This window comes from Sarcophilus harrisii, chromosome 4 (assembly GCF_902635505.1).
Source record: "Sarcophilus harrisii chromosome 4, mSarHar1.11, whole genome shotgun sequence".
Taxonomy (NCBI): Eukaryota; Metazoa; Chordata; class Mammalia; order Dasyuromorphia; family Dasyuridae; genus Sarcophilus; species Sarcophilus harrisii.
In genome coordinates, this window is record NC_045429.1 from 24,877,487 (window position 1) to 24,894,497 (window position 17,011).

The following is a 17,011-nucleotide window of genomic DNA, read 5'->3' on the forward strand; positions in this document are numbered from 1 at the left end:
CACTGCGTCACTTTTTAGTGTCAGCGATTTTTTTGGACTATTCTTTTGGGTCCAACAACTCAAGCAAAAAAAGTTATTACAAACTCTTTGCTTGAGGCACAAAACATCCTTGACAGCAGTGGTGTCAAACTTAGTAGAAACAGGGGGCCTCTAACCTGTAAGAATCCCTGGAACCACATGTTGGCTTAGGCTTAAAACGTAACCTTATCTCTGTTTTGTTCTATTTTTATTTCTTTGATGAAATGCTTTCCCACCACATTTTAACCAGATTCTACTCATATTCTGAGGTGTTGTGGGTGGACAGGGGCACTGTGTTCAACATCTCCGCTGAGTGGGATGTACTACAGCCTCCAGGGCTCAAACAGTGCTTAGCACTAAGGCCCAAATGATCAGTGGAGTTCTTTGCCAGAGAAAGACCTGGTTAGACTTATGGCACACCATGGCAGGTCTCTGCCAATTTGTTTGGCATCTGTCTCTACAGACAGGAGAAAGACTGGAGGCTGGAGATCAATTAAGAGGCTACTGAAATAGTCCAAGGGAAAGTGATGAGCATCTGAACACTAGTGGTGCTTCTGGATGGAGAGAAGGAAATAGATTTGCAGGTAGAAACTGATACAACCTGACAACTAACTGGAAATAGAGGGTGATGGAGGACACCTCCAATATTATGAAACTGGGTGCTGAGGAGCATGGGGATGTACTGAGGCAGTGCTATCTTAGGCAGAGTGTCCTGGAAAAACACCATAAACATTCTTATTTGCAGGTTTCAGCATCTATGAAATTAAAGTTTTACACATTTTCCCTAAATTCCTTTCCATTTTTTAAAAAAATATTTTTAAGTAAAATTAAACTTCATCATTTTAAAATATAAAAAAACTTTCTTGGCTTGTGGGCCTATAGAAATGGAGTTTGTGGATTCTTGATCTAGGCCAATTCACATAGTTCTTTGATATTTGATAGAGGAAAAAAAACCTCATTCTTGAAGGAAGCCATACATTTTAATTATCAGAAAAAGCTTCCCCACACTTAGAGCTAGCTGAAGATGGAATGGAACACCCCTGCAAGAAGTGGTTTTCCTCTTCTTGAAGGCTTCCAAACAAAGAACTGAGCACTGCTGGGTGAGGCCTTTTCTGGCTCTGGGATTTGGTCTCCCCTTATTCAATACAGAAGGATTCTAAAGAAATCAACAAACACTTTGGAATAGAGTAAATAAATTCATCTTGATGAACAAAGAAGACATAAGCAAGGGAACCGTTTATGTTATTAGTTTTGTTATGGGGAGGAATAACATACTGTGCCGACTGCGTGTGAACCACTTGATGTTTGACTGTTGGAGCCAAAACATTTTGTACTGGTTTTCCTAGACCTTAATGCAATACCAAACACTTAGTGGGTACTTAATGCATACAGACTGATAACAGCAGAAAATGGGGTTTGTAGTAGTACAATCATATTAAATAATAATGAAAAGGGTAGCAAAAAATCTGCATCTTTGTAAATGGGACTGATTGGGATGAAGGTTTCTCAGTATTAAGACTAGGCTTAAGTCACATGATCCCTATTCCCAGAGCAGGAAGATGAGGTTTTGAACTCTGGGTACAATAAGGACCCTGGGAAGTCACATGATCTCTAAAACATCAGAAAGAAAATGATGTGGCCTGCGGGAATCAGACAATGTTGTAACCATTGGTCAAGGATTGTTCCATCCTTGTAGTCTAACCAATGAAAAGGCTTGGGTCTTTTTCTCTTAAATTGGGTGTTCTACTTCCGGCTGGCCAGGTTCCAGGGGCACATGGTGGGAGTTGGGATGGCTCCCAGGTATGTCTGGGCCTTTCCAGGCAGGGATTAAATAAATGTTCTTTGTACCGGAAGATGTGTCTCATTGGTTAATTTGGGAAAGGGGTCTAGCATCTGTCCCACACATTTGGGTGGAGGATTAGGAGCAGAGCAGTTGTAGTTGAGTGCAGGTGAAGGCTCAAAATAAGCTTCCAGGAGAGTGTGCTCTGGCACCAGGAAAGCTCAGGTGGTTTAAGGTTGCCCTGAGGAACAGATGACAGTAAGCTGCTCAGTTTGGGGCATCATGTGTTTGGAGGCATATAGATAGGATGGGAAGAGTACAGAGGGTAGACCAGACCAGTAGAAGGCCTCAAACTAGTGCAGAGGATTTTGAGTCTGTAGAGATCAGATTTGGAAAAACAAGATTGCTGTATTTATTTGAAGGGCTTTAGGCATTTGGTTTTGTTTAAGAGAAGGGAAAGAGCCAGGATAACAATGAGCCAGCTGCCAGGAGGCAAATTTGAGCCTTGCCATCAGTGTCTCCTAATGGGCTTAATACTGCATGGAATGGGCTCTATCAGGATAAGAGGTTCTACCTTCCCAGATGTCTTCAAGCTGATGCTCCCTTGGCCTAGGGGCCTGGCCAGCTGGCCCTTCAGGTCTAAAGTTCTGAGATGCTTTGCTGAGGTCAGAGAGGAGAGCTCTTCAGGGCTGGTTTGAGTCGGGAGCTGCAGAAGACAAGAGCCTCTCTCCAGTGAGACAGAAAGGCTTGTCTTTGGGTCTTCCTATATGGAGCTAGGCACTGGGAGTGGGATCCTCAATGACTCTTGGGAACTGGCCTATCTAGCTTAGGGGGAAAAAGGTGTTTTCTGGCAGTCAAAGGAAAAGGACAGAACTCCCAGACTTCACCTTAACAGAATTAAAGGCTATTTATTTGTAAGAGTTAACAGAGGATCATTTCAGGGACCTCTTTCTCTAAGTACCACCTAAATCAGCCTAACAAAAATCAAGGTTTAAAATGCAAATACTGCTCCAGATAGCAAGTGAATGTTTGTGTTAACCAAAAAGTGGAAATCATGGGTACCAAGATCCTTCCTTGGTTTGATGGGGGCAAAGGGATGCCTGAATCAGGTAGAGACCACCATATTATGTAGATTTCACAATTTGCCCAGGATCCCACCTTGCTCTTCACAGGGATTTGCACAGATGCTGTGTGGAGCTGTTTTTCTCAGGTATGGATACCTTTGTAAAGAAAAGTCTGGTATAAAGTCCTGTTGCTGATGACCATTGGAAACTTCATTGGTAAGTGATATGGTGGAGAGAACGGAGGTATTGAAGCCCACTTATTACTTGTGTGGCCATGGCTTGGTCACTTATTACTTGTGTGGCCATGGCTTCCATGGCTTTCTAGGCTGATTTCATGTTACTGCATTTCTGGACTCTTCACCATTCTAACACATTATTGTTCCACTTCCTTGCCTCTGCATAGGCTATCCCTGAGGGACACCTGGAATGGCTTCTCTCATTTGGGCCACTTGGGGTGCCCTCCCTTCCTTCAAAGGTGTCACCTCTTCCATGAGGCTTTTTCTAATCCTCCCATTCCTCACCCACTTTATGCAGATTTATCTGTCTAGAGTTTATTCTCCATAGGGACTATTTTGTTGTCTGTGCATCTCTACATTTCCAGGCACACAGTTGGCACTGTATCAGTGGGAGGTATTGCCATTTCCATAGCCCATCTCACAAGAAAACTTAGGAAGAAAGCAATTTGTAAGCAATATAATAAATGGCACTATTATGTAAGAACATTTGAGTCATTTAAATTCTAGCCCCAGTTCAAACAATAGCTAACTATGAGTCCCTGGGCAATTCATTCTGCTGGATCTGAAATTCCTTTTCTATAAAATGAGTGTGAAGAGATCACATGATTTCCACAATTCCCATCGTCTAGCTTGTAAAAAACCAGATTTATTTACAAGACAGGAAGGTGTATATGGCCCAGATCCTAGGTGCCTAAAGCATTTCTTGATTCAGTCACAGATTTGAAAGGGATCAGAAGTTCTCTGTGCCCCATATCCCTCTTGATTCAGTTTCAATTCATGAAAATGCTGGCTTATTGGCCTGGACCAAGTATCTGCTGATTTTACATTACACTAAGCTCTTTCTCTCTCTCTTTTCCCTCCTCCCCCTTTTAAATGCAACAATGGAGTTAATTTTAACTTGGTTTTTCTAATTAGATCTAATTGTATTTTACCATGGGTTGACATACATCAAAGATGACTTGGCTACAGAAATCTAAACCTACCTATAGGTTCTTGAGACATCCAATGGCCCCCTATAATCCATGCCACATAAATGTGGCTACCATACAACAGCATTTCACCTAGGATTTTGAAAGCAATTAATTTATTTGTTAATTTTACATACCACTGTTTGAAATTGAAGGGTTGCTTTTTTTTTGAGGGGTAAGGGGATATTCTTATGGAATCAATTCTAACTTTAGCCCTTTATAACTATTATGACTTTATTTAACAACTTAGTAAAAGCAGAGGTTTATGATTCTTAACATGGTATAAGGAGACCAAAATAAAGTTTAACAATACAAAGTGCCTAAAAAAAAAAAAAAAAAAAAAAAAAAAAAAGCATTCAACTCAGGAACCAGTCACTTCAACAGGACTTCCAAACTTTTCCTAATCAAGCCTTAGAATAAATAAAGACTAAGAGCAACATAAAAAACGTTTAAAAAAATGAAAGTTCATTTTTTTTTTTTTTTTGGCCAATTTTAACAATCAAGAAAAAGAAAGTCTGGCTATTAATACTTAATGACATGGGCATCACGTTTATATAGAAAAACACACAATGATAAAAAAAGTATCATCACTGAAAATATTGCACAACTTCAGCTGTTTCTTCTCAGATTTGCTTTATATAATTGGGTGTATTTGAATTAATAAATAAAAAATTCGACCAAGAGACACGGCTAACAATTTAAATGGACCTGATACTAGAATTTCCTTTAAACTTTTCTCAAATTCACTTTATATCTTTCCATTATGGATTAATAGGGGAAAAAAATAATCATGTAGAGACCCTCCTGCATTCAAAAGACAAACGTTTTAAAAAAGTACTTATGATATATTTCACCTTTCTAGAATCTAAGCACAGAGGCTCCTTCAAGTCTGTGTGTTTGACAATATAAAAATGTTAGGTAAAGGACTCAATTTCAAACAAAAAGTCAGAAACACTTCCTGATTCCTTTGGGTTAAGTTGAGACTGCATCTCTTTCTGCTCATCTAGGATGGGTAACTGCAGGGCCAGTGTGGAGCCGAACATCTAAAAGTCACAGTAGAGTACAATAAGGAAAAACAAACACATGCTAACTGGAGAAAAAGATGACGACCACATCTTTACAAGACTGTCTCTACTAGAAACACTTCAGAAGCTTAAGAGATTTCTTGCATTGTTACATCAGCTGCAAGAAACAGATGAAGGAGAAATTCCTTCTTTCTTGAGATCACAACTATGAAGTCATGTGGTTATACAAACTCGGCATTGGTGTGCAAAAAAAAAAACATGAGAAACATCTACCTTATTATTTCCACCTACTTGCTTGATCAGCCAGCAGGACTAAACAGATACCTTCCAAACAGAGATCGAGATTCGGTTTATTTAACTTCAATAACCTCAGAACTACAGTAATTCGAGATGCAGTATCCTTTTGCTAAGGTCCAAGACTTATAATAAGTCTTTATGGGAAAGGGAGGAAGAAATGACCCAAGTCACAAGTGGGAATCTTTTTTCTTGTAATACTCATTATCCCTATGGGGTCTCTCTTCATGTTCTATAGCACAGTGGCCTAATTTGAGCTCAAAAGCCTTAATGTTTTAAGTCTGCTCAAAATTTTAATTCTTACCATGCAGAGTCAAACAAATTAAGCAAAACCCTGGACTGAGTAAATATTAAAATCATTTTCCTTGGGTTGATGTCTATTCTCATATTAAGTCACTTTCTTTTTTCAAAAAATAGAAAAGGGATAGTGCATCTCAGTTTGCTTAAGAGCTAGGAGATCACTTTAAATTCTGCATAATCCTAACTGCAAACAGAACATAGCACTTTGAACAGGTTATAAATAAACTGGTTTTCAAGCATAGAGGCAGCCCCAACAATAACAATACACTATTTAAAAAGACCTAAGGCAATGGATTCCATCTCCAATGGAAAAAAGAACTGTGCAAACAAGCTTAAAACTACTTCTTTGTGCCAGTGTTATAAAATGTAGCTTTTAAGAAAACCTTGACCCAAATGCTAGCAACTTGTGAAAAGAATGGGGAGAGAGGGAATGAAAGTTATTTCATTTAGGAAAAATAACCCCTACCTTGCTCCTAAGAAAATCTTCAATACACACAATTTAAACATCTACAGCTGCTGTAACACTTTACACAATTCCTATGCACTGGAATAATAACAAGACTAAGTACAATTATAGTTTAAACATTGGGTCAAGGCTTTATGTAAAAATACCTTCCTACTTGTTCCTCTGGACTCTAAAATATCATGGACTGTTTCCAACCTCTGCAGCCATTCAGGAATTTCTAGGAAATGACTTTTGTGCATGATCTTAATTCCTGCTCCCTGGCTCTGTGGGCTCAGTGACAAAAGAGCAAAACCATCCAAAGCACTGATCAGAAGAGAGACCCGAGGCTCAGTTAGTCTCATAGGAGGAGAGCAGCGCTGCGTCCACCGGCTCCATGCAGGACGGGCACGTGAAGGACCTCATGAGCCAGTTGTCTATACAGTCCAGGTGATAAATGTGCATGCACGGCAGAAACCGGATCGGGTCTCCGTAAACAAAGTCCATCATACAGATCACACACCTAGGAGAAAGAACGAAGAAAGAGGCTAATGGAGAGGGCTCTGCCTGGGGCTGCAGCCACCTGAAATGGCAAAAGTTAGCTACAGAATCCTGTCTAAAATAGTCTATATGACACCTATTTCACAGAGGAACCATGACAGTCAAATGAGATCATGGGATCAAGGCTTTAAAATTCTATATAAATGAGCTTTTGTTCTAGGAAACCCACTGCCTTGTAAAACAGCCCATCTCATTTTTGGACAGCTCTAGCAATTATTATTTACAATTGAGCCAAATTTGCCCTTCTGCAATATCAATTCATCCTTATTCCTGGTTCAAAGGAACAAACCTAATCTCTCTCCTATGGGAGGACCTGTTGGCTAGCACCTATTGGGGGACCTTAATTTTCTTATTTCTAAGAGGATCCTTCCAGATCTAAAGTTTCTTAAGTCAAAATGTCATTCCCTCTGTCTGTGGATCACTGAATGATTACATATCAAGTTATTTTTCTGATGTCAACACATTACATTTTTTCAGCCAATTTGTCGTTCAAGGTGTCAGAAAGAAATCTTAAAAAAAAGATGAAATTAACCAGCTAAAGATGAAAAAAGAACAGAGAACTCTATGAGATAGTAAAAAAAATCTTAATTCAGTGATTCAATTTAATTTAATCACAACATTTACTAGTAAATTAACTTTTATAAGATAACTAAACTACACCATAAAGAGGACTAAATAAAATCAATAGAGGCCAGAATTCAAATTTGCCTCTAAAATTTATTAGCTGTGACCACAAGGAAGTTGTTTCCTGTCTTTGATTTATAATTAAGAGATATAATATCATTGTTGGTGCTAACTTCAGAGTTCATATGAGAATCCAATGAGATAAATCTATAAATGTGCTTCATGAATCTTAAATTATCAATAAAACGAGACAGCACAATGCCTAGTATGTGGTAGGTTCTGTATAAATGTTTGCTCCCTTCTTCCTTCCTCCTTAAAATATGAGAAAGCTGTTTCTTACTATTATTTAGCCTACTGTATTGAACCTAAGGCAAAACGTAAAGGCCGGACTGAAAGAAACTTAAATTTTACTCAGTTGCTAAGGATCATTAAAAAAAAAAAAAAAAAAAAAAAAAAAAAAAAAACTATCTGTAAAAACAGATGGGGTACTTTATGAATTAAATCTGTAAAGCCCCACTAACCTTCTCAGTCTCTACTTTTTAGACCTGATTAATGAAGCAGCCTTAAATCCACAGAGTATGTGAGGAAGAAGAGAACTTTCTCTGAGATATCTAAAAGTCCCTGGATAAACAAATGGACAAAAGGGTTGGGCTACTCTGCAGGAGGACACATGGACTAGCTGGTCTATTTCTGGCCTGACAGTCCTATAGTGTCAGTCTATTTTTTAAAATATTGGTTTCAAGTGGCTGAAGTATACAGACCAATCTTCAACTACAGAAGCCAATGACATTAGGCCTCTGCTGCTAAATCTGTTCTCAATCTATAAGTCAATGTAATGGATCGCTCATAAGGGATCCTAGTGTATAGCAAAAGCATCTTTAGAGGATATAGTGATTCATTTTCTTTTTTAAATCAATCTGAAGAACAAAAACCCACAAGCAAATATAATTTATCAATGATTTGTTCTTGTCTATACATTTTTTATGGATAAAGGTTCATTGAATTGAAGATCTCTCATTCAGAAAGCCCTTTTCTTTAAGGAGTCCAGGATGATATGGTAAGTTCCAATCCTATTTCTTTTTTTTCCCTTAGGAGGCAAAGTTTTATTGTAACTGTAATGCCATTACAAGCAGGCTAAATTTCAAAAGAAATTAGCCTCGATCCCATTTTTTAACCTGAAAATAACTCGAGTTACCTTTTTCCTCTTTGTCAATACTACCCTTCTCATTCCTTCCACAAAAACTCTAATAGCCAATTCTCTCACAGCAAAAAGAATTAATGAGTCAGTGTCTCTATTAATTAAAAAGAATTAATAATATGTCAGTGACAAAGTTCTATTTGTCAACAAGTATTTATTAAACACCTCATATGTACTAAACACTTTGTATACTAGAGTATACAAATACAAATAATGAAACCATCTCTACTCTCAAGGGTCTTACATTCTCAGAAGGAGCACATGTATACGCATGTATGTGTATACACTCTCAATCTATCTACATGGATAGTTTTTTATCTATTAAATAAAAAATAATTAAGGAAGGAGGAACACTAGAAGTTGGATGGTCCTGATGACATGAGGAAGAAGTACATGTAAGGAGGAGGATAACCAGCACAAAAGCACAAGGGTGGGAGACTACATACTTTTCTGTCTTGTCTTCAAAAAGATAAGGTTTGTGAGGAATGCCATAATGGATAATTTTAAATGTGTCAGGAAAACCCAGGTTCAAATCCAACCTCTAATACTTGATCAAATCATTGAAGCTCCCTAAGCCTCAACATTCTGACCTATAAAATGGAGATAATACCCATGGATCCTTGTTCTGAAGTTTAAATGGGACCCATGTAAAATGCTACATAAATTTCAATTATGAAGGATCTATAATCTATATATCCTTATACATGAAACATCTTTTAGTGTGACAATCCATACCTGACTTTCCAAAACATGGCTGAAAGTCTGTATAACAAGCTGGACAGTTCCTGGAAACCAAAAGCTCAAGAGACTTTCCCCCATTCATTCACATTAGAAAAACAAACAAAAAAACCACCACTCACTCCCGGATCTTTTTTTCTGACCCATCTCTCCCAGGGTCATACACTCCTTTAGGCAGATGCTGGATCAGACCTATCCTCTGGGCTATTCGGATTTGCTCTTCTTCAGTCAGCTGTGTTGCCAACCGAGTTTGGCTTGGAGTTGGATGATAAACTGGGACAGGGACTTGTTCCTGGATTTAAAAAGGAAAAGGTTTAGTCATTTGCCTGTGACAAGTCATTTTTGCTGATGTATTAACTCTACCCTCCAACCTAAACCTGAAAGCCAAGAAATGATTTTCTGGATATGATTGTGACCTACTTGTAAAGCAGAAAACAAACTCCTAACAAAAACTGACAAAAATTTCTACTGAAGTTAGAACCATTTATTTTACTTAGCCATTCAATGCTGGTGCTCAAATAAATCAATGGTAAAAATGAATCACTACCTGGAGCTTACATGAAAGTATTAACAGGTCTACATTCAAATATGTTAATTTGATATTCTTCAAATTCTCAAGGGTTAGGATTTGGAAAAGCCCATCATGTCTACCACTGAAATCCTTCTGCTGATGTTACCCTGTGTACAAAAGAAACACAGCCCTCTCAGAAGAGTTACAATCCCCAACAACTAAAAGGGCAGTAGGAAAAGCATGAGTAGTTCTATCTACAAACCACCAAAAAGTGGCCTACACATAAATCTTCAAACGTGGTGTATACGATGTTTTGTAAAATAAATAAACGAAGGAATGAATAAGTAAATAAATGCATAAAGGGGAAAACTCCAGGAACAGAGTAGGCTGCAGTGTATGAGGCAGAGGAAGAGGCCACTGAAGGTTCTGGCTGCCTAGGTGTTCAGCTATGGCTCAATAGGAATTCTCTGGACAACACTGAGGGGGAGAGGAAGGATGATATCCCTAAGGGGGGAGAGGAGGGAGGAGAGAAAGCAGGAATTCGAGAGGAAGCCCATTCTACTTTGGGATTGTGGTTGAGTCATTTTTAATCATTCTACTTGTGACCCCATTTGGGGTTTTCTTGGCAAAAGTACTGGAGGGGTTCACCATTTCTTTCTCCAGCTCATTTTACAGATTAAAAAAAACTGAGGCAAACAAGAGTGAAGAGACCTTCTCAGAGTCCTACAGCTAGTGTCTAGATTTGAATTCAGGAAGATGAGTGTTCCTGACTCCACAACTGGTGCTCTATCACCCAGCCCCCCAGTTGCCTAGTTGGGATAGGCTAATTTTTTGGAAGCACTCCTTGAAATCAAGCCCAAATTGGTCTCTCGGTAGCTTCTAAACCCATAGTCCCTGATTTTTCCCTCAGGGGTCATGCAGAACAAATCACAGAATAGACTTCTGAATACAAGAAAGCTGCTATTTTAAGCTATGACCCTGAGAGCCTTTATCAGTCTGTGAGTGTCCTCTAGGCAACCAATGTCCTTCCTAAAATGTGCCCCACATTTTAGATAAGGGCAGAAGAGATCACGGTGAATTGGTATTCATATTCAATGTCCTTTTCAGTTCTAGTCATTATGGCTGTCCTAATGCAATTTTAGTATTTTACTATCTCTTTTAGTTTCCATAAAATCCCAAGACCCCAAACCCAAAATCTAACCACACCTCCCATTTTGCAATTGTGAGGCTGACATTGTGTATATAAGACCTCAAGTTCGAAGAGAGAGATATATGTGAAAAATATACAACATCTTTACCTAACACGACCCTATCATGCAACATGTTGCAAGTCCTTCTCTTTGTGTCATCTCAAGAATGCCATCCAGGTTTTTTGTTCTTGTTTTCCTGAGGCAACTGAAGTTAAGTGACTTCCCCAGGATCACAGAGCTATGAAGTGTTAAGTGTCTGAGGCCAAATTTGAACTCAGGTCCTACAGATTTCAGGGCTTGTGCTCTACCCACTGTGCCACTTAGCTGCCCCATGTCCTATTTTTATAACCTATATTTCTAACTTATTCACAAAAAAACTGTGCTAGAAATTTCTAAATGCTTTCATAAATTTAGATAGCTAGGTGGATAGAATGTAGGCCTTGGATGGAGTAATAATACTGTACTGTGGGGAAATGAAGAAGAGGGTGTTTTTCAGAAAAACACTTCAGGATGATGCAAAGTGAAGTCAGAAGAACCAGGGGATAATTGTGCTTAATAACAAACGTTGTAATGAAAATCCACTGTGATAGATTTGGTTTATCAATGATGGAAGACAATTCCAAAGGACTTGAAATGAAAAATTGATATCCACCTCCAGAGAGAGAAGAAATGAGCCGAGTGCAAAGTATAATTTTCTTTTCCAATTTTTCTTGTTTAAAAAATATGACTAAATATAGAAGTGTGTTTTGTATGACTTCACAGGTATAACTAATATACTGCTTATCTTTTCTAGGGGTAAGAGAAAGAAACTTTGGAATTCAAAAAAAGAGTTAAGAGAATAGTCACCTGAAGAAGCCAAGAAGGATCCCAGATACTTGATGGAAGAACAGTGGAAGAAGTACCACAAATCTGGAGAGAGCCCAAGTTGTTCCATTCTCCATCACCACCACTTCCCTCTCCCCTCCTCTTTTTAGGCCCTAGGGCAGTGAGCTTAAATCTCCCACTATCTTCATTCTTTCTATCTCCTCAATATCATTAATGGAATTCATTATTACCTTTTCCTCAAAACCCTCTCCTCTTCCAAGCATCCCTATTAATGTTAAGGACTCCAGTCCCCAACCTCTTGTGTCAACACTGGATTCTTATTAACACTCACCTTACACATTAAATCAACTGCCAAATCATTTCTACCTCTACATTTCTTTTTATTAAGTCCTTTTGTTCCCACTCATACAACAAACCCCCAGGATTGCTTCTCTCCACACTATTTTTGTTTTTAATTTTTAAATGAAATTTTGAACTTAACAACAATCATCAAATAAAACATGCATTTTCATGAACAAAGTTAAGTCAGGAAAAAAAGGATTTTACAAGAAACTGAATTACTATGTATAACTTGCTTCTTCTTTTAAGTATGTAATAAATTCAACATGTAATTCAAGGCAATCCTACTTTGTGTTTTTCTGGACTTCCTTCTGTTCTCACTTTATCCCCAAACTGAGTATCTGTAGTAATACAAACTACTCCTTTGTCTTTTAAAAAATGCTTCAGTGATTCTTTTCTGGCAACACTATTGCTACTAACCAACCTCTCTCCATTTTTCTACCTGCCGTCTTCTTCCCACTCCCAGGAGGGGAAAAAAGAGAAAAAAACAAAGTCAAGCAAAACAAATTCCCATATTATCAATGTTTGAAAATGTATGTGTCATGTTGCAACCTAGCCTATCACTTTCTTCAGGAGACAAGAAGCATCATCATGGATCTTCTGGAATTGTAACTGTTCACTGCATTGATAAAGTTCTACACTTGAAAAAAAGTTTTCTTTGCAATGTTGTTATTGTATAAATTGTTCCCCTGTTTCTCCTCACTTCATTCTGCATTAATTTTTAAAATTCTAGGTTTCTCTGTAGCTATCCCTTTCATAATTTCTTACAGTATAATAATATTCCATTAAATTCATACTCAGCTATTTTCCAATTGAGGGGCACCCTTTAGTTTCTAGTTCTTTGTTAAAATAAGATTTTAAAAATCTGCTACAAATATTTTTGTTTATATGGGTATTTTTCTTCTTTCTTTAACACTTTGGGGTACACCCAGCTTAGTAGTAATAGTATTGCTGCATCAAAAGGTATGCAGAGTTTAGTGACGTTTTGTCCCAGGACTATTACAATAACCTTCTAATTGGTTTCTCTGAATCTTAAGCTTCTTCCCATTCCAATTCATACCCCACACAATGCAGCCAAAGTTATTTTACTAAAGTATAAATCTGACCATTTCAAACACTCTCCTTTCCCCACAACATTCACTCTCACTCAATAAACTCTATTGGGTCTCTTATTATCTTCGGAATCGAACATGAAGAAATTGTGTTTCTAACTCCACTGCTGGCATAGAGCACTATTTCACTATTTCCTTATTTGATCATAGACTTTGAGCTGGAAGGTAACTTTAAGGTATTCTAATTCAAACCTTCATCCCAGAGGGGAATAAATTGTGATCCAGAAAGAAGAAAAGGCTTGCTGCCCATAGTTTCTCCCTCAGCCTCTGTGCCATTCTAACTGATTTTCCAGTGTTTAGGTGTCCAATCTAATAAATAAAACAGTTCTTGTAGGAGGGACTCAGGTTGGAAGTAAAGAGAGACAGAACAAAGGTATCTTCTCAATAGATAGGCTCCAATGTCCTTTACCAGCCCTGTACCTTCTGAAGAAGAGTTGGCTACTCCTAGCCACATTATATTCCAGGATTACTAGTCTAACAAACTTCAGCAAAGTTAAAGAGTTTAAATCTCTCTCTGCATTAGAAATGTGCAGTAAGTAGTATTGTACAGAATACCAAAATCAGTGTCAGATATGACATACTGACAATTTGTTTTCTATTTTGTGCAGAAGACACATTTACATTCTCTCTCTGCCAAAAGTGACTTGCCACAGGATGACAACTATTATTATTATTGTTATTTCTGTTATAATCTGTCAAAGAGAAATTCTATATTGGATCTGATTCTAACTAACAAGGAGGAGATGGTTGCTGGGATGGAAATGATGGGAAACTTGGACACGACCACTCCTTAGAACTGTGATAGATTAAAGTTAGATAAAATCTTACATGAGCCCATGATGGTGGAAAACCAGATTTTAAAAGATCCAGAAGTAGTACTGGTAGGAGAGCATGGATAAAAATTCTATGAGGAAAGTTTAGGAGGGATGGGAATAATTCTCAAGAATGAAATTCTAAAGATACAAGAAAAATTCCAATGAGGAAGAATAAAGGGAATTATCTAAAGATTTTTGGGTATTTTTGTGGAAAAGATGAACAGATGTGAACCAGAAAACAATACAAACAGTCCTTAATAAAGGGTCAGACTCAAAGATTACTACTGCTGGTTCAGTGTCAATTTAGTTGAAAACTTACAGTAGATAGAATGCTGGACCTGGATTCAGGAAGACTCATCTTCATGGTTCAAAACTGTTCTCACTATTGTGCTACCCTGGGCAAATCACTTTATGTCTGTTTGCCTCAGTTTCTTCAATGTAACTGAAGAAGGAAATAACAAACTACTCAAAAATCTTTGCCAAGAAAACCCCAAATGGAGTCACGAAGACTTGGATATGACAGAACAACAAGAAATGGAGCACAGCAGAGATCTGTACTTGGCCCTGTCATACCTCACATTTTTATCAAGGACTTTGAAAAAAGCATAGAAGGCATGTTCAACAAACCTATAAGTAACCAATGCACTGCAAAAGCAGTGAATGACAAAGTAAGGAGGATCCAGAAAGATAATGACATTCTAACTAGCTTGAAACCACTAAGATGAAATTCAATAGATGTTAAATGAAAAGTCCTAAATTTAGGTTCAAAAAACTCAATTTCAGAAATAGAAGAGGGGATAGCAGCTTATTCGGACAGCAGCTCATCTGAAAAGATCTGAGGGCTTTAGTGGATAAAGCACTGGCCCTGAAGTCGGGAGGACCTGATTTCAAATCCAGCCTCAGACACTTAATACTTCCTAGCTGTGTGACCCTGAGCAAGTCACTGAACCCCAATTGCCTCAGAAAAAAAAAGGCTTTAGGAGAACATGATAACTGTACGTAAGCATGTGAAGGGCAGATTACAGGCTGGAGCAATGCACAGAAGTTGAAAAGAGACAAATTGAAGCTAGATGTCAGGAAGTATTTCCTATGGAGAGCTTTCTAAAAGTAGAATATGGGATTCTCCATACTTGGAAGTCTTGTGTCTGGATGATTTGTCAGGCATTTTATAGTAATAATTTTTTCCAGAACTTGGTCCAGATGACCACTGAGGTCCCTTCAAACTCTTAAAATTCCCTGATACCACTTTTTTGTAGTTCAATGGACTCACAGTTTCATAGATACAGCACTCCATCTACTGGTGCAGATCATAAGGCGCTTATGGCCTTCTTATCTTGTGCATTACTTTTCTATATCTTCCTTAAAAATCCTCTGCAGGGGAGTATACGTGCAATATTCATCTCAATCTCTTGACACTGTAGATTGGCCAAGACAGCAAGTGGTTTTTGAACTTTTATTTCTTACTCTTACCACATGACCAATTTATCTTCTTTTCTGGTTATGCAACTATTTAAGTACATTAAAAAAAAAAAAATTTGAACAAGCCACCAAGAAAATATCTAAGAAAAAATTTCCAGGGCCAGATGGATTTACAAGTGAATTCTACCAAACATTTAAAGAATAATTAATTCTGCTATTATGTAAATTATCTGGAAAATCAGGTAAAAAGGGAGTCCTGCCAAATTCCTTTGATACCTAAACCAGGAAGAGCCAAAATAACGAAAATTACAGACCAATATCCCTAATGAATATTGATGCAAAAATTTTAAATAAAATATTAGCAACTTATCAGTAGAATAATACACTATGATCAACTGGGATTTATACAGGAATGCTGGTTGGTTCAACATCAGGAACACTATTACCATAATTGACCATATCAACAATAAAGCTAACAAATCACTTGATAATCTCAATCTAGATGCAGAAAAAAGCTTTTCACAAAATACAGCACCCATGTCTATTAAAAACACTAGAGAGCAAGGGCAGCTGGGTGGCACAGTAGATAGAGCACCAGCTCTAAAGTCAGGAGGACCTGAATCTGGTCTCAGACACTTAACACTTCCTAGCTATATGATCCTGGTCAAGTAATTTAACCCTAATTGATTCAGCAAAAAACAAAAACAAAAACAAAACAACAAAAAACAAACAAAAAAACACTAGAGAGCAATAGAACTAAATGAAGTTTTCTGTAAAATGATAAGCAGCATCTATATAAAACTATGAGCAAGCATTATTTGTAATGAGAAGCTAGATGCATTCACAATTAACATCAGGGATGAAATAAGGATGCCCATCATCACTGCTATTATTCAATGTTGGCTTTAGCAATAAGAAAATGACATTAAAGGAATTACACTCGGCAATGGGGAGATATATCATCTTTGCTGATGATAAAGAATCATCCAAAACTTACTTGAAACAATCAACAGCTTTAGCAAAGTTGTAAGATATAAAATAAATGCACACAAATCATCAGCAGTTCTATATATTATTGACAAAGTACAGCAGCAAGACATAGAAACAGAAATTCCATTTAAAATAACTATAGCCAAAAGAAAATATTTCGGTGTCTATGTGCCAGCCAAGACAAACTCAGGAACTGTATGAACACAATTACAAAACACTTCTCATACAAATAAAGTCTGATCTAAACAATTGGGAAAATGTCAACTACTCATGGATAGGCCAAGCAAATATAATACAAATAACAATTCTACTTTAAAAAACAAATGCTGTCTCGTCCATGTGAAATCACCATTCATAATAAACTACAATTTATTTTATGCCTATCATGTTTCTGCCCTTTGAGTGACATGAAACTTTGATTGCTTAGATTCATAGAAATTCACAGTCGTCATTCATTGGATTTAATGGGGGGGGTGGGGGGAGAATGTATTAAAGATTCAATTTTGTTTCAGGGAAAAGTTAAGGGTCATGAAAAATGCTTTGATGTTATGCTAATTGAATC

General features: G+C 37.5%; 1 protein-coding gene and 1 long non-coding RNA gene across 3 annotated transcripts in view; one reads left to right on the top strand and one right to left on the bottom strand.

Annotated features, from left to right (window-relative positions):
- The first annotated feature begins 2,967 nt into the window (after positions 1 to 2,967).
- LOC116423758 lies at positions 2,968 to 12,118 on the top strand. The gene is made up of 3 exons (XR_004234283.1): positions 2,968 to 3,078; positions 8,306 to 8,369; positions 11,743 to 12,118. It is a non-coding gene; the product is annotated as an uncharacterized LOC116423758 (long non-coding RNA).
- Positions 4,163 to 17,011, bottom strand: part of RNF11 (ring finger protein 11) — a 76,459-nt gene continuing 63,610 nt past the window's right edge. For both annotated transcript variants that reach the window (XM_031969140.1, XM_031969141.1), the window contains exons 2-3: positions 9,371 to 9,540; positions 4,163 to 6,650 (exon numbers count right to left, since the gene is read on the bottom strand). In XM_031969140.1, the coding sequence (XP_031825000.1) occupies positions 6,479 to 6,650; positions 9,371 to 9,540 (342 nt within the window). In that variant the 3' untranslated portion in view covers positions 4,163 to 6,478. The remainder of the gene's footprint in view (positions 6,651 to 9,370; positions 9,541 to 17,011) is intronic.